At 40.7% G+C, this 23,483-nt stretch overlaps 1 protein-coding gene across 2 annotated transcripts in view; it reads left to right on the top strand.

The window, feature by feature from the left end:
• The window catches only part of CCDC50 (coiled-coil domain containing 50), a 71,376-nt gene that overhangs the window by 45,787 nt on the left and 2,106 nt on the right, over positions 1 to 23,483 (top strand). The window contains exons 6-11 of one of the 2 annotated variants that reach the window (XM_079766668.1): positions 1,776 to 2,300; positions 12,128 to 12,243; positions 12,667 to 12,711; positions 12,817 to 12,915; positions 15,763 to 15,842; positions 20,605 to 20,693. In XM_079766668.1, coding sequence (XP_079622794.1) covers positions 1,776 to 2,300; positions 12,128 to 12,243; positions 12,667 to 12,711; positions 12,817 to 12,915; positions 15,763 to 15,842; positions 20,605 to 20,693 — 954 coding nt within the window. The remainder of the gene's footprint in view (positions 1 to 1,775; positions 2,301 to 12,127; positions 12,244 to 12,666; positions 12,712 to 12,816; positions 12,916 to 15,762; positions 15,843 to 20,604; positions 20,694 to 23,483) is intronic. The other variant, XM_079766669.1, reaches the window with a different exon arrangement.

The following is a 23,483-nucleotide window of genomic DNA, read 5'->3' on the forward strand; positions in this document are numbered from 1 at the left end:
TTTCCCTACTAATTAGTAAAACTACTAATATCATTTAACGTTTGAGAAAGAACTTAAAAAACACCAACAACAAAATAATCATAGCCTCAAAAATCCATGTTGAAAACAAAACCCTTCTTGTTTCTTTTGGCCTTAAAGGCGGACTTCAACTCATGCAGCTGTCTTTGGAAACACTGGTATTAACACTGCAAGTCATTGTTCCCTGGATGTGGTCATCATTCAAATAGCTGTCTGTATTATATTAATTCACAGCAATAGTCAATTGGTTCTTTCTCAGTTGTCAAGATACACTTAAAATAAGTGTTTGGTTAAAAGAGTAGGTACTATTTTTTTTTTTTTTTAATTACAGAGTAATTGTTCTGTTTCACTTTCGCTGTTATGTAAAAAAATAAATTTAACCATAAATACTGAAGATAAGTACTTTTACTGACTTTTCAAAAGACATCTTAATTTAGATGTCATCTTTGAAGCAAATTTTCTTAAGTTCAAGAAGTAGTTCGAAATGTTTGAAAAGCTTATGGCATCAATGATGCATTTACCATATATCTTTCCTTCCTCTGTTCCTTTATTAGATTAACAATAACAAAACCTAAAAAAAAAACAAAAAAACAAAAAAGGCAAAAAAACACAACAACAACAATAAAAAAAAAAACCACCAAAAAACACAATAAACCTAGAAACTGAAAAAATGTATAGTTCTTTATTTCCTTTATATCGTGTCAACTTAGGATAGCTGTTTCAAATGCAATTCAGCAAATGGCTAATTCCAGCTCTCTTTGCAATTTTCCATGGAATTAGGATCTCCTTTATTATTTTTGAAAATGTATTATTGGCTTAGAAATGTTAAAATAAATACACTCTTGCAATGTGCATATTAATATACTTCCTGTTTCTATACTATACTTGTGCCTAAGTGAGACCCAACAAAAACACCTATTTTGCTGCTTTTAAACATGGTGTTAAACTTAGGGACTTTGTATGTTTAGCACATACTGTATTTTTATATGAAATAATATAGAATCATAATGTTTAAAAAATGAATTTAGGAAATTACTATTTTTTTGTGTATTCCATGATGGCATCTCTTTTTAATTTTTTTCTCTGCCGTAATTCAAGTAAGATTGGCAGCAGAATTATCCAAAGATAACAGGGTCATTGAATCACTTAAAATTCTCCTCTACTTCATCCTCTTTCACAGTGAACTCTATGTCTGGGAATGTTTGCTTTGGCCACCTAAGGGGAAAGGATAGAGGAATACTAAAATCCATGGATCATTTCTCTGAACTACATGGAAACTATCAACATTCTGATCTTGATTTATTGTTATTTCCAAGAAGAATATTTGAAAGCCTCTGACTGGAATCACGCAGCTTAGTTTTTTCTGTTTTACGAGATTTCCTCAACTCCCATTTCCCCTCAAATACAGTTCCAAATTAGTTTTATAAGTATAATTTAACATTTAATGGCTGTAATTTCTGTTTTTGGCAAATATTAAAGTACTTTGTTAACTCTTCCTAATCATGATCAAGATCTTTCAGATTTATTTCACTTGATTTAATTAATTAACTACTTTATTTATTTTACCTATTTGGCTATATACCCAGAATCCTTCCAGTAGATGCCCATCCCCTACTTTCAGTTTGTTAAGTTGAAAAAGTGGTCCTCTCCATTTTAAAACAGGTTAGGTTTGGATCCTGTCTCACCTGTCCAGTGAGTTCATAATCTGATTAAGTTAACCTGCATTTCTGTTTCCACATTCCTCTACCTCCACTCAGACCAGCCACGGTCAAGGAGGGCAAGGGAATCGGGTTCTGGATTCTCAAGGTCCTATAAACTCCAAAGTGATGAAAAGACTGTGAAGCAGAGAAAGGAGAAACCCAGACATCCACCGGAGAACTGGGAAGAACTGGAAGAGCATCGTTTATCTGAGAAGTCTCTGTCCTCTAGCTCATGCAAAGTGAGGGATGATCCCCAAATTATCACTGAGCTGTGTGAAAGGAAATGGTCTGGCCATGAGAGGCCCCGGAGACCTCCTCTTCCCAAGATCAGCGGTGAAGTGTTTCTGAGCACGGAATCTGATGACCAGGAGGCTAGCAGTAGCCATCGGACTCGGAATTGGGAAAAACATTCCAGACACAAAGACAGGCTTTCACCAAAGTCTTCTCCAAAATCAGGGGTTCACTGCAAGGAGGCTGCTTACGGGAGGGAGCGTGGGCAAGGGGAGCGCAGAGAGCGGAAGCACAGGCCCAGGACTCCTCCCTTCTCAGAGAGTGAGGAGCAGCTCCACCTCCGGGACACAGGTAATAAAGGACGTGGTGGCAAGGCCTGGTATTGTGTATACGTATAAGCTGATGTATTTAGTAAGCATATCAAGCAACCTGTTCTTATGAAATAAACCTGGAGCCAATTTTACATAAGGTATTTCCTTAATCTCAAGTAAGCAGGAAGAAGGAAAATATTGGTGACTTTCCGTTTCTGTCTTCGGTTAGTGAGAGAGTTACCCGGTCCTTCCAGACTGCAATGGAGGTGCCCATCCCAGCCAGATACAGTTCCTCCCTTGACAAGATCCTACATTCGAGATTCAGATACCAAAGCAAAGCTCCCGAATTTCTGGTTTTGCTTCGGTGAACCCAGAAGATCTGGTGACATTGCCTTCATAGCATTTGCCTAAGTATAAGGCCAATGGGGCTGGAGGTTCTTGATTTTCTTGCCCTTACCTTTCCCATCTGTAAAGCGAGAGATTGGATAGGCAGTCTCTTAACGAATCTGCTTTTTATATTGGGAGCCTCAGTCAGTTTTCATCAGAAGCACCCGAGCTGTTTCCTAAAAATGCAGATTTCGGGACTCCCATATATTATCGTCTCTGGAGTGTGGCCTGGCAATTTGGGCTTGTTTTAGACCTGGAGACAATTGTGTACTTAAAGTTTGAAAATCCTTGCCTTAGGTTCCTTTCTATGCGTAATGTTCTTCAACCCTAACTCTATAGTTGTTCTGAGGTGCCAATATCAGGTAAGTTCCTGGTGCAGGTGCTTCACTTTATTGCACTTCACAGATGTTGCATTTTTTACAAATTGAAGGCAAGACCCTCCTCCAGCAAAAAGGTTATGACTCACTATATTGCCACACTCGCTCTATTGTGGTGGTCCAGAACCAAATCTGCAATATCTCCAAGGCACACATACACTTTTATAGGAATGAAGAGAATGTTAGATTTAAGCTTTCCATTTCTGGCATCTCTGAGATTTTACTCTTAAGTCCATCATTGATACAGTGAAGGTTCTCTTTATTTATGTCTGGAAACCTTGTGGCTACAACACTGTAAGTCATAGCACTGCTCTATCTGGTAGTAGACCATGCTAACCTCCCTGGATCTATTTTACTCTTACTGAAGTTTTTTAGAAATGCAAGGGTTATTGGGAAAGGAGTACCAAGGAGGCATCTCTTCTTGTTTTCTTCTTTAGCGTTTGCCCAGCCAACCTCTACTTCTGATCTGGAAACTGGTTTTGATATTGCAGATTCAGGTTGATTTAGTTGCTGCTTTCTATCAGGTTAATCCTTTAAGTTGTTAAAGGACTTGGTCAAAAAGAAAATGAAAATTCAGTCCAGCAAGCCATACTGATACCTGTCACAGATATTCTTGCCTCAGGCTTTGTGTTTGGGGGCTTATGTTTAGATCTGAGTATTGGAGGGTTAATAATGAAGGCAAAACTATGGCTTTGTAAACAGCAATTGCAAATTAGATATACTTTGAACAGTGAGCCATGGGGAGCATAGAGGAGGAAGTGATATATTCTATCTGGAGTAGGCTTTATGAGTGAAGATTTAAAAAGACATGTTGGAGTCCTAAAGGTTTGGGGGAGGAGTGGTGATTACACCAACCCTATATTTTTGATTCTGTGAATCTGACCTTATAAGTGTGCTCCGAGGGCTGGTTAACTTTTATGGCGTTTAGTTATACTTGAGGATATGTTAAACAGGCTTAGGAAAGATGAAACTGATATAAACCTAGACACTGAATCACAGACCCAACTACTGGAGTTATAGGTAAATGTTTTTATTTATTTATTTATTTATTTATTTATTTATTTATTTTATTTTATTTATTTATTTATTTATTTTATTTATTTATTTTTTTGCCAGCACAGGGGTTTAAAAAACAATGTGGCTGGGCAGGTACTATAATGGCTACTAATATAGGTGCTGTGTCTGTCATTTTGTATTCAACTTACTTTACAGATTTTACCCTCTAGGCTAGTTTTTCCAAATCCTCTGGAATAGGTTAGAGGATTACATTAAAATATAGTTACTAGGCACAGGTGTCTATTCTTAGTTATTAGCATTAATAACTTTCCTCATAATTAATAATGAGGAAACTAGCAGGATGACAAATAGCTTGTTCTAAGTAAGCATTTGCAGGACCAGATTTTACAGAGTCGGTTGAAAAGGGAATGCAAAATAAAATTGCTAAATTAAATATAAAATCGGTTAATCTTCTCAAGGCTAGCAGGGTAACTTTTCTATTTGGCTGTTAAAATCATGTCAGCCTCTTAATTTTCTGCAGGTTAACCTTCAACCTCTCAGGGTCATAAAATTCTGCACCTTTCTGCTATGACATTCCCCAAGTGTCAGACTGGCTTATTACAAAATATTCTTGCATTATATTAAAGAATTTGTCATCATTGGTTTACCTTGTTCTTAGCAGAATTTATTTAAAGTTTTATTTTTGTTTACTGAGAAAGGGTCTTATGTCTTTATACTGGAGAATGATAAACAGAAAAAAAAAAACACAAGCAAAATTAGATTAAGAAATGAATGTGGAACTGTTGAAAGTGAGTTTTCAAAATACATTTAGGCTACTAAAATGAGGACAGCCTTTCTGTTAATTTTCTTCAATTAACTGTGCTTTTAAATTTTTTAAAGCATTCCTGTTTTCTGTAATGACAGCCTTAGACTGCACTGGCTGAAGTTCCAGAAATTATTTTGGGCTATGGAAATTTTCTACTAATGAGACATGCAAGTTCCAGTGTATAGCAAGAGATCAAATAAACTGTTTTCCCACTATATATTTGGCACTGAGGGAGATATCACCTCAAATTCTAACTATTTTTATTGAGGTATAGTTGACATATAACATTATACTAGTTTCAGGTGTACAACATAATGATTTGATATTTGTATATATTGTGAAATGGTTACCACAGCAAGTCTAGTTAACATCTATCAACATATACAGGTACAATTTTTTGTGAGTGTGATAAGAACTTTTAAGATCTGCTCACTTAGCAACTTTCTAATATGCAATACTAGGGGCCCAGTGCAGGAATTCGTGCACCTTGAAAGGAACTGTGGGTTGCGAGACTGCAGTGGGCATGGGGCAGGTCTCCGCCCATCCTCCATGCCCCTGCCCGGCCTCTCCCACCTCGGCCCCTGGTCCCCTGTCTGCCGGCAGCCCCACTCCCGCCACCACTGCTCCCATGTACTGATAGCGCTGGCCCTGCTCGCACCCACTGACCGCGCAGAGCAATTGGGCTGGCGCCAGCAGCAGGTGCAAGCGGGGCCAGCCCTGGCAGCAGGTGCAAGCACCAGGCAGGACTGCGGTGTGCAAGAGCAAAGAATTTTCAGTAAACACCAGAGGCTCACCCTGATGACAGCGACCAGCATCCTGCCTTGGTCTGGCACCCCCACTCACCTGCTCCACCATCCTGCCGCAGCCGATGCCCACCATGTTCCACTGTCTGCTGCCTGCTGCCGACGCCCGCCATGTTCCGCATGTACCCCCTGTGACCGGTTGTTCAGTTGTTCAGTTGTTCCGCCGTTCAGTCTGTTTGCATATTAGCCTTTTATTATATAGGATAGTATTATTAACTGTAATCAACATGCTGTATATTAAATTTCTATGACTTAGTTTTTTTTGTAACTGGAAATCTGTACCTTTTGACCCCCTCATGAGATTGCCTGTTTTGCCCCTAATCCCATCCCCACCTCTGGCAACCACCAATACGTATTTTGTATCTATGAGCAGATTTTTTTTCCTTAGGTTTTACATATAAATGAAATCATATGGTGTTTGTCTCTCTCTGACTTGTTTCAGTTAGCATGATGCCCTCAAAGCCTATCGGTGTTGTTGCAAATAACAAGATTTCATTTTTTATGGCTCAGTAATATTCCATTACACACTAGAGGCCCAATGCATGAAATTCATGCATGGGGGTGGGGAGTGTGTGTGTCCCTCAGCCCAGCCTGCACCCTCTCCAATCTGGGACACCTCGAGGGTGCCCGATCCCCTAAACGGGCAGTCAGACATCCCTCTCACAATCCAGGACTGCTGGCTCCCAACTGCTCGCCTGCCTGCCTGCGTGATTGCCCCTAACTGCTTCTGACTGCCAGCCTGATCACCCCCTAACCACTCCCCTGCCAGCCTGATCAACGCCTAACTGCTCCCTTGCCGGCCCGATTGCCCCTAACTGCCCTCCTCTGCCAGCCTGGTCACCCCTAACTTCCCTCCCTTGCAGGCCTGGTTCCCCCAACTGCCCTCCCCTGCAGGGCTGGTCGCCCCCAACTGCCCTCCCCTGCAGGCCTGGGCCCCCCCAACTGCCCTCCCCTGCAGGCCTGGTCACCCCCACTGCTCTCCCCTGCAGGCCTAGGTTCTTCCCAACTGCCCTCCCCTGCTGGCCTGATCACCCACAACTGCCCTCCCCTGCAGGCCTGGTCACCCCCAACTGCCCTCCCCTGCTGGCCATCTTGTGGTGGCCATCTTTGACCACATGGGGGGGGGGGCATCTTATGTGTTACAGTGATGGTCAATTTGCATATTACCTCTTTATTTTATAGGATAGTCATGAGCCAAAAATGACATTTTGGTCACAGGCTATATATATGATGATGGTCCTATTAGAATACAATGGAGCTGAAAATTCCCTATTGGCTAGTGACATCATAGCCATCTCAGTGTCAGAGCCACAAGGCACCTGTTTGTGGTGATGCTGGTGTAAACAAACCTGAGCTGCCAATCTTATAAAAGTACTAGAGGCCTGGTGCATGAAATTTATGCACTTGGGGGGGCGTTCCTGGGAGCTCTTGGGATGTCCAACTGACGGGGAGTGGGCCTAAGCTGTTAGTCGGACATCCTTAGCACTGGTGCAGAGGAGGGAGAAGCTCCTGCCACCGCTGCTGCGCTCGCAAGCCATGAGCCCAGCTTCTGGCTGAGTGGCGCTCCCCTGTGGGAGCGCACTGACCACCAGGGGGCAGCTCCTGCATTGAGTGTCTGCCCCCTGGTGGTCAATCCGTGTCATAGCGACCAGTGGTTCCGCAGTTCAGTCAATTTGCATGTTAGCCTTTTATTATATAGGATAGCACGTACCATTATGTATAGTACATAATACTTGATAATAAACAACTGTTACTGGATTAATGTAGCTACTATACTTCTTCTAGCTGTTTTGGAGTGCACTCTTTTTATCTATTAAAAAAAAGACTTTGCTGTAAAATAGTGTATCTCATTATGCCAGCAACAGCTTCCTACATCTCGTGTTTACTCTTTTGATTGCATCATTTTCTCTAAGATTTGATCTCATGTTGTTTTGTACAGTAACATGCTATGCAGGCATGTAGCCTAGGAGGAATAGGCTATACAGTATAGCCTGGTGTGCAGGTTGTACCATCTAGGTTTGTGTATGTGTACTCTATGATGTTCCCACAATGATAAAGCCGCCTACCAATGCATTTCTCAGAACTATCCTCCTTGTTAAGCAGCACATGACTATATTCCTCAGCTCCTTTAATCATTTATCCACCAGTGGGCTCTTAGGTTATTTCCATGTCTTAGCTGTTGTAAACAATGCTTCAATTAACAAGGGTGCATATACCTTTTCCAGTTAGTGTTTTCATTCCTTCAGATAAATATCCAGAATGAGAATTGAGGGTTAATATAGTAGTTCTATTTTTAATTTTTCAAGGAACATCTAAACTGGTTTTGATAATGGTTGCACTAATTCAATTTACATCCCACCAACTGTTCATAGTGGTTACCTTTTCTCCACATTCTCACTAACACTTATTTTTTTTTATAATAGCTATTCTAACAAATTTTTTTTTATTTGCATTTTCCTGTTAATTAGTGATTTTGAGCATCTTTTCATGTACCTATTGACCATCTGTATGTCTTCTTTGAAAAAAATGTCTATGCAGATCCTCTGTCCATTTTTAATCATATATAGCTACTAGTAGCCTGGTGCACGAACTTCATGCACATTAAAAGGGAATTAATTAGCCGAAACCGGTTTGGCTCAGTGGATAGAGCGTCAGCCTGCGGACTGAAAAGTCCCGGGTTCGATTCCGGTCAAAGGCATGTACCTTGGTTGCGGGCACATCCCCGGTGGGGGATGTGCAGGAGGCAGCTGATCGGTGTTTTTCTTTCATCGATGTTTCTAACTCTCTATCCCTCTCCCTTCCTCTCTGTAAAAAATCAATAAAATATATATTTTTTTAAAAAAGGGAATTAATTAGAGGAAATATTTTAATATTGCTATTTGCCCTTTCTCCATAATAGAAGTGTTACAGATGAATGAAAATTAATAAAATGTATATGAAAATCTCCCTCCTGTCAGAGTTTGGGGCGTGCCGTGGGACCTAGAGTCAAGTCCCTGCCCACTACCCGCACATGCTTCGAAAATGCAGGAGACCCAGACCTGGCCAGCCCCACCCTTGTCACGCCCATCCGGGCAGGGGGTGTGGCCTGAGGTCCCCCGTCAAGCCCTGCCAGGCAGGGGTCGCAGCCTGAGGTCCCCTGTCAAGCCCTGCAGGGTGGGGGGCATGGCCTGATATCCCTCGCCCCGGCCAGGCGCCATGCAGCCTCAGTCCCTGCTGTTCGGTCGTGACATTATGGTATCCTGGCTAATTTGTATATTCCTCTATTATATAGCTAGATTGTGTTGTATGAGTTCTTTATATATTTTGGAAATTACCCCTTATTAGCTATGTGATTTGCAAATACTTCCTTCCATGTATTTTGCCATTGGTTTTGTTAATGGTTTCTTTTGCTTTGTGGAAGCTTTTTAGAGTGATTGTTCCCCCTTGGTATTTTTTCTTTTGTTGCCTTTGCTTTTGGTGTCAAAACTAAAAAATCATCTCCAAGACCAATGTTAAGGATCTGACTGGCTATGTTTTGCCTAGGAGTTTTATGGTTTTGGGTCTTATGCTTAATTATTTAATCCATTTTGAGCTAATATTTGCATATGGTGGAAGATAGTGGTCCAGTTTCATTCTTTTACATGTGGCTGTCTAGTTTTTCTCAACACCCATTTATTGAAGAGACTGTGCTTTCCCTCTTACATATTTTTGGTTCATTTGTTATAAAGGATCATACGTTAAAGGTTTTTTTTCTGGGCTTTCTGTTCTGTTCCATTGATCTATGTATCATTCTCTCTTTAACTGCCAAGAGGTTACAGTCTTCTCAAAGTGTCAAGCCAATTAAGACTATTGCATTTGAATACCTTCCAAGTGTCTTTGATAGATATTAAAACATTTTCTCAGTTAATTCTGTGATGTAGAGTCGGAGGCATAATAGTGGACAAAGTTGAATATATCCCACTATATTGTTTCTTTCAATATGGATGGCAAAATTGAAGGGGCAAGGCATAAGGGTAGTCTTTCCTATTGCCTTCAAGTAGGCCTTGGGCTGCTCAATGTGTCATTTTTCTATAGATAGGAATATGATACAGCAATCTACCTTGTCCACTGACTGCCCAATACGAACTTCCTTATATAATTTTATTTATTTTATCTAAAATATTCTTTTCTAGCTATGACCACACTAATCATAACTCAGGGAGGTTTATATTCCACTTAAATATGGTCCACTCTTGGGAGTGTGCTACTGTTTTGTGATTGTCCCAAACCACTCAGAAATCTGGATTAAAACCAGGCCCGCCTGTATAAGAGTCGGTAGCTCTAGAAACGATGGGAAGTTGAAGTGGATTCTCTTCTGGGCAATCATGTACTAATTGGCCTGAAGCTAAGAAAACCATGTTTAATAGTCTTATTTTGTGTGGGAAGGGCAGATGAGTGTGTGGCTTTAGGATTTACCACAAAGCTAGGTTCAAAGCTCTACTAAGAAAGGCTTCACCAGAAAACTTAAACTCTCTTCATCTGCCCAGAATTTAGTTGTAGTTTCTTGTCTTTCCTTTTTTTTTTTTTCTTTTTTCATTTAAAGCAAGCAAATCAAGTGTGGTGAGGCATTTTGTTAAAAACCATCTTAATGTGTGGTTATTTTGATGGACATAGTACACTAAACTGATAGTTCTAATGCTAATTGCAAATAAGAATCAACTGTTAAAGATTTTTAAAAACAAAATACTAAAGGCAAGATCTCTCCAGGCTACTTAAATTGGAATCCCTGGGATTTGGGTCAAGTTTTTATGTTTCTTTAAAGCACCACAAGTGATTCTAGTACACAGCCATGGTTGAGAACCACTGGTATAAAGAAATAGGCAGTTAGGAGTGTATTTTCTTTCTACTGTCAGCAATCCATTTACTGAAGTCACTATTTCAGATGGTTAATCCCATTCACTGCATTCAACATTTTTATTATTTCAGAGTATAACGTATTCACATTGTTGAATAGTTGTAATTTAGAAAGGCCACAAAGAGGGAAATATCTACAATTTTGAAATGACCATTAGCATTTACCAATCCATTAAAAGTTACAAAAGAAATATATGTGGCATTTAAAATCTTACCTTTTAATAGACAAATATGCAAATTGACCGCACCTTCGCTACGCCAAGCCACGCCCACCAACCAAGCCACGCCCACCAACCACGCCCACCAGGAAACCGTTGCAGGGACGTTGGGGTGTGGCGGAGCCCAAGGCCGGGAAAGCCTCGGGCAGAGGCTTTCCCGGCCTTGGGCACCAGCGGGGAGCCTGCACGGATCGCAGGAAACCACTGGGGGTCGGCTCCTGCGATCCTTAGCAGGGATGTTGGGTGTGGCCGAGCCCAAGGCCACTGCCCGGGGCCAAGCCCCGACCCTGAAAGAAGGCAGAAGGCGGTGGCCACAGCCAAGGCCTGGGTCCCCGGTGCCGGCAGAAAACTGGTGCAGGCAGCCAGGTGAATGAAGGTCTATTGCACAAATCTTCGTGCAAACGGGCTACTAGTTTCAAAATAAAAAGCCAAAATCCCCCCTTGTCCCTGCCTGATCCTTTCTCAGAGGAGTAGAACTCTAGAGTCATTGTGATCTGTTTTCTTTATGTTATACCCTCCATAAAATTTCACAACAACAGTACACTGATCAGAGCTATAGGGGAGATAAGAAAAGCAAGTGGGCTTGTTGGCCATCAGAGCAGAAGCCACGGCAGGACCACTGGGTGCTAACAGGTACTCGGTCACATAACTCCCCTGTGATGCTGTTCTGTTCTCTCAGAGGGAAGGTGTGCAAGGCTGAGGCAAATAGAGGGAAGCCTCTCATTTCCTTCAGTCTTGACAGTTTAGCCTCATTAAAACCTCAGCTCTGTACTTTTCTCTAAATTCTATTTCATTGACTTAACATTTTTTTTTTAATTTAAGAGGTTGTTTTTTTTAATGAATTCTTATTGATTTCAGAGAGGAATGAGAGAGAGAGAGAAACATCAGTGATGAGAGAGAATCACTAATTGGCTGCCTCCTGCACAACCCCCACCCCACTGGGGATCCAGCCCACAACCCAGACATGTGCCCTTGACTGGAATCAAACCTGGGACCCTTCAGTCCACAGTCCGATGCTCTATCCACTGAGCCAACCAGGCTAGGATCTTTTTTTTTTTTTACTTTCTGTTTTGCAAAAGCCTCACAGTTTCTTGCTTGATTTCCTATTCTTGAAAAAACTATGTGAGGGGGGGGAGTTTTACCAGGCAATGTTGTGTGGGTAACTTTATGTGGATTGTCTGCATCACCACTTCCATGTTTTAGGGGAAAAATTATTTTCAGTGCACCCTGCACTGAATTTTAGAGTGGCAGCAGTATTGTCAGTGTTAGATAGCAAAGAAAGGTAAACTTTAAGGTAAAGGTTGTGTTTGTTTGTTTGTTTTTACCTTAAATTTTGCAAATTTTTAGAAAACAAACATGGTTGCCTTACTGTATTGAGTTTTTTCTAGGAATGAAGCCGAGGGGCATGAAAGAATCAGTCTCTACTCCATCACGAGTTACCCCCAGAAATCAGGAATGGTACGATGCTGAAATTGCCAGAAAACTGCAGGAAGAAGAAATTTTGGTGAGTAAATTTTAATGCAGAAGTTCGGGTGAATAAGGTTTTTTGTGAATTAAGTCATTCTTGAGATTATATAATAGGCATTATAACCCTTTATCAGTTAAGAAGCTAATACCCTTTTTATTATCAGTGGAAAAAATCAAAACAACAGGATTAGAGTGTATAGTTTTATTTACTGAGCAAGTGTTAGCAATAGAATTTTATACCCATATCTCTCCATTATTGAGTTCTGATCATAATAATCTGCTGTAGAATTTGGTTAAAAATAGACTCTGCTCTAGCTGGCAAATGTATACCAACTCTTACCAACTTGAAAGATGTTAATCACAGCTAGTTTTAAATACCAGTTTGTTTTTATGTAGGATTTTAAAAAATGGACAGCATAGAATCCAATTAAATTTTTTGTTTGTATTTTCTGTACTATAGGCTACCCAGGTGGATCTGAGAGCAGCTCAAGTGGCCCAGGACGAGGTGAGTTCATGGTAGTTAATGACTTGGTTTAGCCAATATTCTTTGGAAAGTAATTTTCTACCTGCATCTCCGTAATCAATGACAGTATGGACTCGATTTGTTTAGGAAATTGCTAGACTTTTAATGGCTGAAGAAAAGAAAGCTTACAAGAAAGCCAAGGAGAAATCATCATTGGACAAACGAAAACATGACCCCGATTGGAAGGTAGGGTCTGTTTTTGTCTGTTTGTCTGTTTTTTAAATGAGAAGTTAAATTAGAACTGTGATGGGGACTCTGCTTTTAGGGTAAGCTCTGCAAATATATTTAGGTAAACAGATTATCTATATCACATGTGCATCTGACTTGTGAAAGTTATTTTACTATAAAAAATCATACTAAATTATTGAAAATAACTATTTAAAAAGCTACTGCTAAGATTGAAAAACTCATTTCATTCATTTTAAGACCAACCAAAATGCGAGTGCCCTCTGGTCATGAGCAATCTTAATTTTACTATACTTACTTTACAGGAGAGCATAGCGTTTTCATGTACTTTCAGATGGCCTTTTCTTCCTCTCTGTTCTTTCCCTATCTATATATATAAAAGCCTAAGCGACCGTTGTGATCATTCGCTATGACACGCACTGACCATTAGGGGGCAGACGATCAATGCAGGAGCTGCCCTCTGGTGGTCAGTGTGCTCCCACAGCAGGAGCGCTGCTCAGCCAGAAGCTGGGCTCACGGCTGGCGAGCGCAGCGGCAGCAGCGGGAGCCTCTCCTGCCTCTGCAGCAGCGCTGTTGAGCGGTGACGGCAGGCACAGTGGGGCCTGGATGAACAGGAGTGGCGCAGCAGCCCCGGCTTGGGCTACTCCCTGGCCACCTGCTGCTTCATGCACTGCTACATCTCTCAGGGGATGTCAGACTGCCGGTTTTGGCCTTATCCCCGCAGGTCAGGCCTGTAGGGATCGGGCTGAAACCAGTAGTCCGACATCCCCTGAGGGGTAGATTGTGAGAGGGACCCCTTTGGTGCATGAATCCATGCACCTGGCCTCTGGTGTACTAATATTGTGCTTCATCTCTGGTTATGTACCCACTAGAGGCCCAGTGCATGAAATTCGTACATTGGGGGTGGGTCCCTCAGCCTGGCCTGTACCCTCTCCAATCCGGGACCCCTTGAGGGGGATATTTAGGCCTAATCCTGCAGTCGGACATCCCTCTCGCAATCCGGGACCACTGGCTCCTAACCGCTTGCCTGCCTGCCTGCCTGATGCCCCCTAACTGCTCCCCTGCCAGTCTGATTGCCCCCTAACTGTCCTCCCCTGCCAGTTTGATCGCCCCCTAACTGCTCTCCCCTGCCAGCCTGATTGCCCCCTAACTGCTCCCCTGCCATCCTGATCACCCCTAACTGCCCTACCCTGCCAGCCCAATTGCCCCTAACTGTCCTTCCCTGCCGGCCCAATTGTCCCCTAACTGCCCTCCCATGCTGGCCCGATTGCCCCCTAACTGCCCTCGCCTACCGGTCCAATCGCCCCCTAACTGCCCTCCCCTGCTGGCCCAATCGCCCCCTAACTGCCCTCCCCTGCTGGCCTGTTTGCCCCCTAAATGCTCTCCCCTGCAGGCCTGATCGCCCCTAACCGCCTCTGCCTCGGCCCCTGCCACTGTGGCTTTGTCCGGAAGGATGTCCGGAAGATGTCTGGTCTCATTAGCATATTACCCTTTTATTAGTGTGGATTGTTTCCCTTCCTCTGATGACAGACATCACCAGCAATCATTGCTTATGTCACAGTGCAAGAGCTGTCTAGCATGAGCTTGAGCTGTTACCTTCCCCTTGTTATTTCAGAACTAGGAGGCAAAATAGTCAGTGACCTCAGTTCATCCTATTATGAAGTAATCTAATTGTTGTATATGGTGGTTGCAAATTCAATTTAATGGACTTTACAAATTTATTACTGTGTGCAAAATATCCCTTTGGACTTAGAGGGAGAGACAGAGTCATATATTTCCTCACGATAATGTAGAATGTGGACAGGGAGACAGACTGTAGACAGCTAACAAATACAAGGACATGCTGGCTGATGAAAGCATAATGGAAGAACAAAGGAGGAGGGGGAGAGTTCATTTGGTAAAGTCTTTCTAGGGAGGGAGTTTGTACTAGACAGAAGGATGCAGTGAGGGTGTGTATCCACCTGTTCTCTCTCACAAATTCCTCCCCTGGTTCTCAGGTCCTGTCTGATTCTTGGCCTTGAGGAAAAGAAGATATAGAAAACATGATAATAGTATGGCTTTATTTCCTGTTGCTCAGTTACCCAGTTGTCAATCTAAAAGCAAGTGACAGGATTATTTCCATGTTAATTATTTATATTTATCTCCTTCTTTTACCCTCTTTGGAATTCAGGATTTTTCCTAACCTATTTCATTTTTAGTAGAAAGCTTCCCACATGCTTGTCCATTAATTAAGCCACAAATAATTGCCCAGGAATTATTCCATTTCTTTGTTAACCTGACTGTGAAGGAGTAGGTATTTTTAAGGGTTATAAATCAGGAAAGTAAGAAGCAGGCCACTTTTCTATCAAGTATCAGAACTTCTGTGCTGTCTAGATTTTTTAACTGGCACTGGTACAGTTCTCCTTCTGGGAAAAAATGCCATGAAATGGGCCTTCGTTTTATGGCTTGGAAATCTCATCCCTAAGTCAGGTGTTCAGAAATAAGGGTAAGAGCACAAACCTAGTTTCCATAGAGTGGGAGCCCTCCAGTTCTTGTCAGCTGCTGTGTAGTTATACTGTTAATAATGGGTGGCCAGGCACAGCCATAGGGGAGCATGTTCACCTGAGGTTAGTTAGCCCACTCACCTGACTACATTGATAGCCTCCAACATACCTTTGTGACTATAAGTTTTTGTTTTAATCTCTGAGTGATTGTATTTAAAATATTTTACGTTCTTCTATTGAATGTAAGTACTAACCTGAAATCATTAAAGGAGAGTAGTGTGACATAATTTAGATATCATCTAAACCTAATCTTTTTCTTTCTTTGTTTACTGGATGTGTTCTTCTTTTTCTTTCTTTTTTATAGCCCAAAACAGCTAAATCAGCACACTCAAAGACAAAAGACAGTGATGAACCTCACCGCTCTAAGAATGACAGGCCTGCACGGTAAGTTGATACCCGCAGCTGTGAGAGAGCACCTGACTTTTCCATGAGTGAGGAGATGTTGTTGCCTGAGGGGCGTGTTTGTTCTTTGGAGAGGAGATCCGGGATCTGAGGTGATATCAAGTCTTGCGGGGGGTATTCTCAGACTTTTGTTTCCAGTCTTTTAAATTGAGTTTGAACAAATCAAATCAGAAAGACAGGGAATTTCACCAAAGCTGGGGCATAGAAAGGAAGGATGTGCTTTTTGTTAGGACCAGTTCTTGCCTCTGTCTTCACTGAACTGATGCCCTCAGCTAAGAAGAGACGAGGTTAAACTGTTGCCTAAGTAAAATCTCAGGTTTTAATTTTTTACTGAGGTTCATGATCACATTGGTGGGGCCCTGACATTTACACATACTTAAATTCATTTTTGTGTTGAGTCTCAGCATCCTAGGCAAATACTCCTTGAGTCATTGCACACTGTTCTAAATCCCACCAGGTCAAATGACTGTGGCTATGGGATATGTACTTTCTGACTTCTCTCAAGCAGTCTTAGGTCAGAATAATGCACCAGCTGCTGTCTTTCCACCTCAAGTTGTCAGCCTCTAGGTCTCTGGGGAAGCAACCTTTTCTTTTTTCTTTCTGTTGCTTTTCAAAAGAAAATATGATTGGAATAGGAGTAGAGAACATGACATATAAAAAGACAATAACACTAAATGTGAAATTTTGAGAACTTTTAATTATTAGAACCTTGAATTTTGGTGCTGATTTTTAATAATATATTTATTTTTAAAATGTAAGAGTTATTACACTGAAAACATACACTGTTGTTGCCCTTTATTGCCCACAAACGGTTCGGCTAATTTCCTTAAAGTGAATGTATTTAGTGACCTTTAAAAGCCATCTTCTATTTTTAAACTCAAGGCCTTCCAAAGATAAATACCCTTTAGAAAATGTTATCAGGTTTGTAAAGCTCTTAGAGCAACAGTAGTGTAGTTTAATCACGCAAAATAAGTTATTCTTGTAGCTTTTAAGCACATGCCAAACAATGTTTTAAGCAGATTTTAGTACTACATGGTTTAGTTTTATTTACATCCCTAAAATATCCAAGTAAAATAACAGCTAACTAATCTGTTCTCATTAGGTCCTTAGATGTGGTTTGTTATGCTTTTTTAGTCTAGTGAATTAAAATCTTTAGGGTTATTTTGCCATCTTGAAAGTCCAGGGGCTCTTTAGAACAATAATAACTTTATAGCAGATAATGTAGAACAATCAGGAATGGCCATTAAGAAGGTTTATTAAAGTTGAAAACAAGTTTTTGGACTGTAGTAGACATTTAAAAATATTTGGCATATTGTAAGAATAAATAATCAAATGAACATGTATTAAAAATGGCTCTTATAAATAAGTGAAAAGTTACATAAGACTAGTCAAACAGAAATCTTATTTGACCTGAGAGGAACATTTATCTTTAAATATCATTTACACAAAGATTTTATATATATATATATATATATATATATATATATATATATGACAAAACAAAAATGAAGAATTGTATATAACCTGTATGTTTCCAGTTAAAAATTAAAGCCTATTATCTTAGCACTATTATCTTAGCACTACCTGTGCAACTAATATCAGAGTGCATGCTTTCTGGTTAGAATCTGTGGATTCCTCTTTCAAAATTAATTATGGTATTCCTGGCTGGGTTGCTCATTTGGTTCAAGTGTTGTCCTGTACACCAAAAGGTTTCAGTTTGATGCCCAGTTGAGGCACATAAAGGAGGTAACCAATCGATGTTTCTCTTTCACACTGGTCTCCCTCTCTCCCTGCTTCCTCCTCCCTCCCTTCTTCCCTCCCTTCCTCCCTCCCTTCCTCCCTCCCTTCCTCCCTCCCTTCCTCCCTCCCTTCCTCCCTCCCTTCCTCTCTCCCTTCCTCTCTCCCTTCCTCCCGCCCTTCCTCTCTTTCCCTTCCTCCCACCCTTCCTCTCTCCCTCTCTTTCCCTTCCTCTCTCTCTAAAATCAATAAAAATATGTCCTCAGGAGTGGATTTAAAAAAATTAGTCATAGTAGAGAAGTTTAGCCATTTGTATAGAAAGAAATGGTTTGAAGGATTGAAAAACGTGGATCTGCCTAGGTCAAGATGTTTACTTCAGTGCAGCAATGAGAGTAGCAGAGGGGATGCAGAGTCTCAGAGCTTGCAGCATTTTTGGTCAAAAGTCAATTTCTTTGTTATAAGATTTTCTACTCTTTCTAAAGAAATAGGGAACCAGTTGGCAATCTGAATGAATTATACCACTTTGTAATTGGAAAAAGTTTCAACCCAAGTTCCAAATTCTTTTAACTACAGGATTTTATAGTGTTAATACTACTTGGTATTTTATTTTTCTCTGTAGTTTTGAATGAAGACACAGCCACTGATAATACACACTTCTGTGGCAGAGCATAGTATGGTGGTTAAGAGCACTGATTTTGAAGTCCATGTGAGTTTGAGCCCTGTCTCAGCCACTTCACAGTTGTGTGAACTTGGACAGATCATTTACCTCATCTTACCTAATTAACTCAAAAATATGTGTATGACAGCTACTATGCAGGCTTAGCTTAAAAGTTAATTGAGATATCCTCTCTAATAAAATGGTAATATGCAAATTAACCATCACTCCGCTACATAAGCCACGCCCACCAGCCAATCAGGGCGAGTATGCAAATTAACCCCAATCCAAGATGGCTACAGCCACAGTGAGCAAGGTTTCCCAGGTAACAGAGCAAGCCAAGCTTTCCATAGCCATTGCAGGCCTAAGCCTCCACTCAAGCTACAAAGTTTCAATTATAGAAGGTAAACAAATTCAAACAAATGGCGGCAGAATGGAGCTTGAGAGAGCAGGCCAGGGTTGCCGGCGGCAACAGGGGAAGCAAAGCTTTCCACACACCCTGGCCGGGCTCACCCGCTTAAGGCTACAAAGTTTCAATTGTAGAAGGTGAATTAACTGCCACAGAGATGGCTGCCGCCCGGAGGGAACAGCAAGCTTGGCTCCGCTCCAGGCTACAAAGTTTCAATTGTAGAAGGAAAATAAATTCCAGATACCAGGGCCTCCCCTTGGGTTGCCAGGGGGCGTGGCAGGTCTGCAAACCACCACAGGCCCCTCGCTCAGGCCGCTCCACGCCCCAAGGGAACCCCACCCTGATCCAGGACACCCTTCAGGGCAAACCAGCTGGCCCCCACCTGTGCACCAGGCCTCTATCCTATCTAATAAAAGAGTAATATACAGATTGGTCATCACTGCAACACACAATATAGCTGCCCCCATGTGGTCAAAGATCCTGCCCCCATGTGGACACAAGATGGCCACTACAGGATGGCCAGCAGGAAAGGGCAGTTGGGAGGCACCCGGCCTGCAAGGGAGGGCAGTTGAGAGGGACCAGGCTTGCAAGGGAGGGCAGTTGGAGGTGATCAACCCTGCAGGAGAGGGCAGTTAGGGGTGACCAGTCGGGCAGAGGAGGGAAGTTGGGGGCAAACAGGCTGGCAGAGGGGCAGTTAGGCATCAATCAGGCTGGCAGCAGAGTGGTTAGGGGGTGATCAGGCTGGCAGGCAGAAGCGGTTAGGGGCAATCAGGAAGGCAGGCAGGCAAGCAGTTGGGAGCCAGCAGTCCTGGATTGTGAGAGGGATGTCCGACTGCCCGTTTAGGCCGATCGGGCCTAAACGGGCAGTCGGACATCCCTCCAGGAGTCCCAGATTGGAGAGGGTACAGGCTGGGCTGAGGGACAACCCCCCGCCGTGCACGAATTTCGTGCACCGGGCTTCTAGTATTCATATAAAATCCATAGTGGAGTCCTTAACTGTATATATAAGTTTACATCCCATACTGACTTCTTATAGATACTGAATATACAGGTGAGGCCTACCATTTTGGGACAGGGTGAGACATTTGAAAACACTTGCCTTTATTTTTATATGACAGAGCCCATTGTACCTATATAACTGTAACTTTCCAAACTTCAGACTACTTATGCCTTCCAGATTGTATATTTAGTTCACAAAATCCCTACAACATGGTTATATGTTGACAAATCTTAACCTTATGTAGTTCCATGCTTTAATGCAACGTTAGAGTATATTTTTGGAAAACAACGGAAAATAAGAGATTCTATTCTTCATCTTCATAAAGCCAAATGTTTGCAAAAATCTGTGTTACATGATTAAAATAATAAAAAGTTTAGAGCAGTACAAATTTTCCAATGTTTTTTCCAATGTTTTCTTTTGACTTGAAAAGTTGCCAATATATGACTGCCTTTTCCTTCTCTAAGCTCTACTTTGCCACCTAGTGGTTTAAAGAATTTTGTAGTAAATTTTGTGTGTTAAATAATGTCCCCTCTCTTCCCCTCTCCCTGGTCCTTCCTTATCTTTCTTTATTACTTTCTTCATTTCTATTCTTTCTGTCTTCCTCTTTTTCTTTGTAAAACCTACCAAAACAAAATAAATTTTTCATTGGGGACAGTGGTCACATCACATTAATCTTTGTTTCTCTAGTCCTTAGCACAATGCCTCACACATATTAGGTATTCAAAAATACGCATTTTTATTGAACTATGTGCATAAAAACAAAGGAACAATAAGATAAAATAATTTATCCAAGATCATGCAACTGGCCAGGAACTAAAGTGAGAATTCTCAAACATTCTGACTTTGCATTTGTACCAAAAATGTTTTTACCATGTGATCCAATGAGCAGTAGAATTGTAGTCACCAGTGCTTAGAATATCTCTAAATACAGACCTTCCTCCAGGCCGCCACCACCTGCCATGACAGATGCTGAGGATTTGGATTACACTTATTCCACACGTCATTTCTCAAAATCAGAGTCCTCTCATAAAGGTAAGAAAAATATATATGGTCAAGTGTAGGATCTTTTTTAAGTAATCCTTGTGGTATACTGGAAAAATCAAATGCTGGGTTATAGATCACTAGAGTGGAAAAATTAGTTATCCTTCCTCTCCGCAGAGCATTATAATATTCTTCATTTATTAAAAATAATTTTTAAAAATACAGAAACAAAACACCTTAAATTGAATCAAGGTTTTCTTATGTATTTTCATTCTCCTGCAGAGAGATTTCATTGCTTTCATCAGATTCTTAAAGGGTAATTGTGGCCACCATTTAGATTTCCTGGGATTTGTCTGTTTTAGCTTTTATTCCCATCGGCCCAAAACTCTAGTTATTGGAGTTAAAAGTACATACATGTATACACATAGCACATAAAACACTTATGCAAAAGAAAAATGGGACAAAGAAAATGAGGAAAGAATATGAGATTTAAGTTGGACCAGATCTTTAAAATGAAAGGAATGGTTGAAAGGGTTGAATGCAGCTCTTTAAAGCATATGCATTCACTAAAGTGTATTTTTAAGATAGTCATAAAACGAGATAAATAAGTACTTTCTTACATTAATTTCCTCATCTAAAAATGGAGGCGATTTTAATAGTATTTGTGTTGTCAGAGTCATATAAGTAAAATATGGAAAGCAGATTGCAGTTGACTTGCTAGATATTTTTAAAAATATATATTTTATTGATTTTTTTTTACAGAGAGGAAGGGAGAGGGATAGAGAGTTAGAAACATCGATGAGATAGAAACATCGATCAGCTGCCTCCTGCACCCCCCGCCCCCCCACTGGGGATGTGCCCACAACCAAGGTACATGCCCTTGACCAGAATCGAACCTGGGACCCTTCAGTCCACAGGCCGACGCTCTATCCACTGAGCCAAACCGGTTTTGGCGACTTGCTAGATATTGATGTTTATTATTTCTTATGATTTCTTCAGAGATTTATTAGGTAATGTTTTTATTATCCTTTTCCAAATCTAACTTTCCCAAACATCTTTAACTTTTTTTTTATTTTGCAGTCATTACAAAATACCAATGTGTAGGTGCCACTCTAAATTAATTACATCAGAATTTCAAGGGGAGGGAGGTTGCTAGTCATTGGTATTTTTTAAAGCTCTTTTGCCCCCAACCCCTCCATTCTGATAATCATCTAATGTTGAAAATAAGACATAAGACATTATTTAAAAGATAGGATTAGTTGGACTTTATCAAAACGAGGTATAAATTACAATCCCATTCTTTGGTGGCCTTTTTACTATACTTGGTTTAATGGGAAGTAGCTCATGATTTCTTTTTTCCTTAAACTATAAACCTGTATTACTTTTTAAGGGGTGTCTTTCTGTTCTTGACATATATTTAGTACATAATATTAAAACAATACATTGATTCTTTCTTAAAAAATAATATTTTTATTGATTTCAAAGAGGAAGGGAGAGGGAGAGACAGAAACATCAATGATGAGAGAAAAACATTGATCGGCTGCCTCCTGCATTCGCCCCACACTGGGGATCAAGACTGCAACCTGACCACAAATAGAACTGTGACCTCCGGGTTCATAGGTTGACTGTCAACCACTGAGCCACATGGGCCGGGCTACCACATTGATTCCTTATGTAAATATTTTATAATCAAGAACAAAGAAAATGTGATTCACTTGAAATGCATAGAAATAAAGATAAATAATTTTGCCCAAGCAGGGAGAAAAACTGAGTTTCAAGATTTATAATTTTTTACTTTTTAAAGTATTTTTAATTATAGTTAACATACAATGCTATATTAGTATCAGGTGTACTACATAGTGATTAGACATTTATTTAACTTACTAAGTGATCACCTCAATAAGTATAGTTCCCATCTGACACTATGAAGAGTTATTAAAATATTATTGACTATATTTCCTATACTGTACTTTAATCCTTGTGGCTATTTTTTTATAACTGCCCATTTGTACATCTTAATCCTTTTATCTTTTTCACCCAATCTCCCAACCCGCCTCCCATCTTGCAATCATCAATTTGTTCTCTGGATATCTGAGTTTGTTTCTACTTTACTTTGTTTTTTAGATTCCACATTAAGTGAAATCATATAGTATTTGTTTTTCTCTGTCAGATTTATTTCACTTAGCACAACACCCTCTAGGTCCACTCATGTTGTCCCAAATGGTGAGATTTCTTATTGAATTGTATAAATGTACTACAGCTTTTCAATCTACTTGTCTATAGATGTACACTTCGTTTGCTTTCATATCTTGACTATTGTAAATAATGCTGCAGTGAATATAAGGTTATGTATGTCTTTTCGAATTGATGGTTTGATTTCTTTGGATAAATACCCCAAAATGGAATTGCTCGATCTGTGGTAGTTAACTTTTTGAGGAATCTCCATGTCATTTTCCATAGTGGCTGCACCAATCTGCATTCCCAACAACAGTGCATGAGGGTTCTCTTTTCTTCCCCTCTTTGCCAACACTTGTTTGATAATTTATTGATGATAGCCATTCTAACAAGTGTATGAAGTGGTATCTCATTGTGGTTTTAAATTGCATTTCTCTTATGATTAGTGATGTTGAGCATCTTTTCAGATATCTATTTGCCATCTGTATGACCTCTTTGGAGAAGTGTCTGTTCAGGTCCTCTGCCCATTTTTAAATTGAATTATTTGTTTTCATGGTTTTAAGTTGTTTGACTTTCATAATATATATTTTGGATGTTAACCCCTTATGAAATGCATCATTGGCAAAGATCTTTTCATTCAGTAGGTTGTCTTTTTGTTGATGGTTA

Source organism: Cnephaeus nilssonii, assembly GCF_951640355.1.
Source record: "Cnephaeus nilssonii genome assembly, chromosome: 3".
In the NCBI taxonomy this organism is placed as follows: domain Eukaryota; kingdom Metazoa; phylum Chordata; class Mammalia; order Chiroptera; family Vespertilionidae; genus Cnephaeus; species Cnephaeus nilssonii.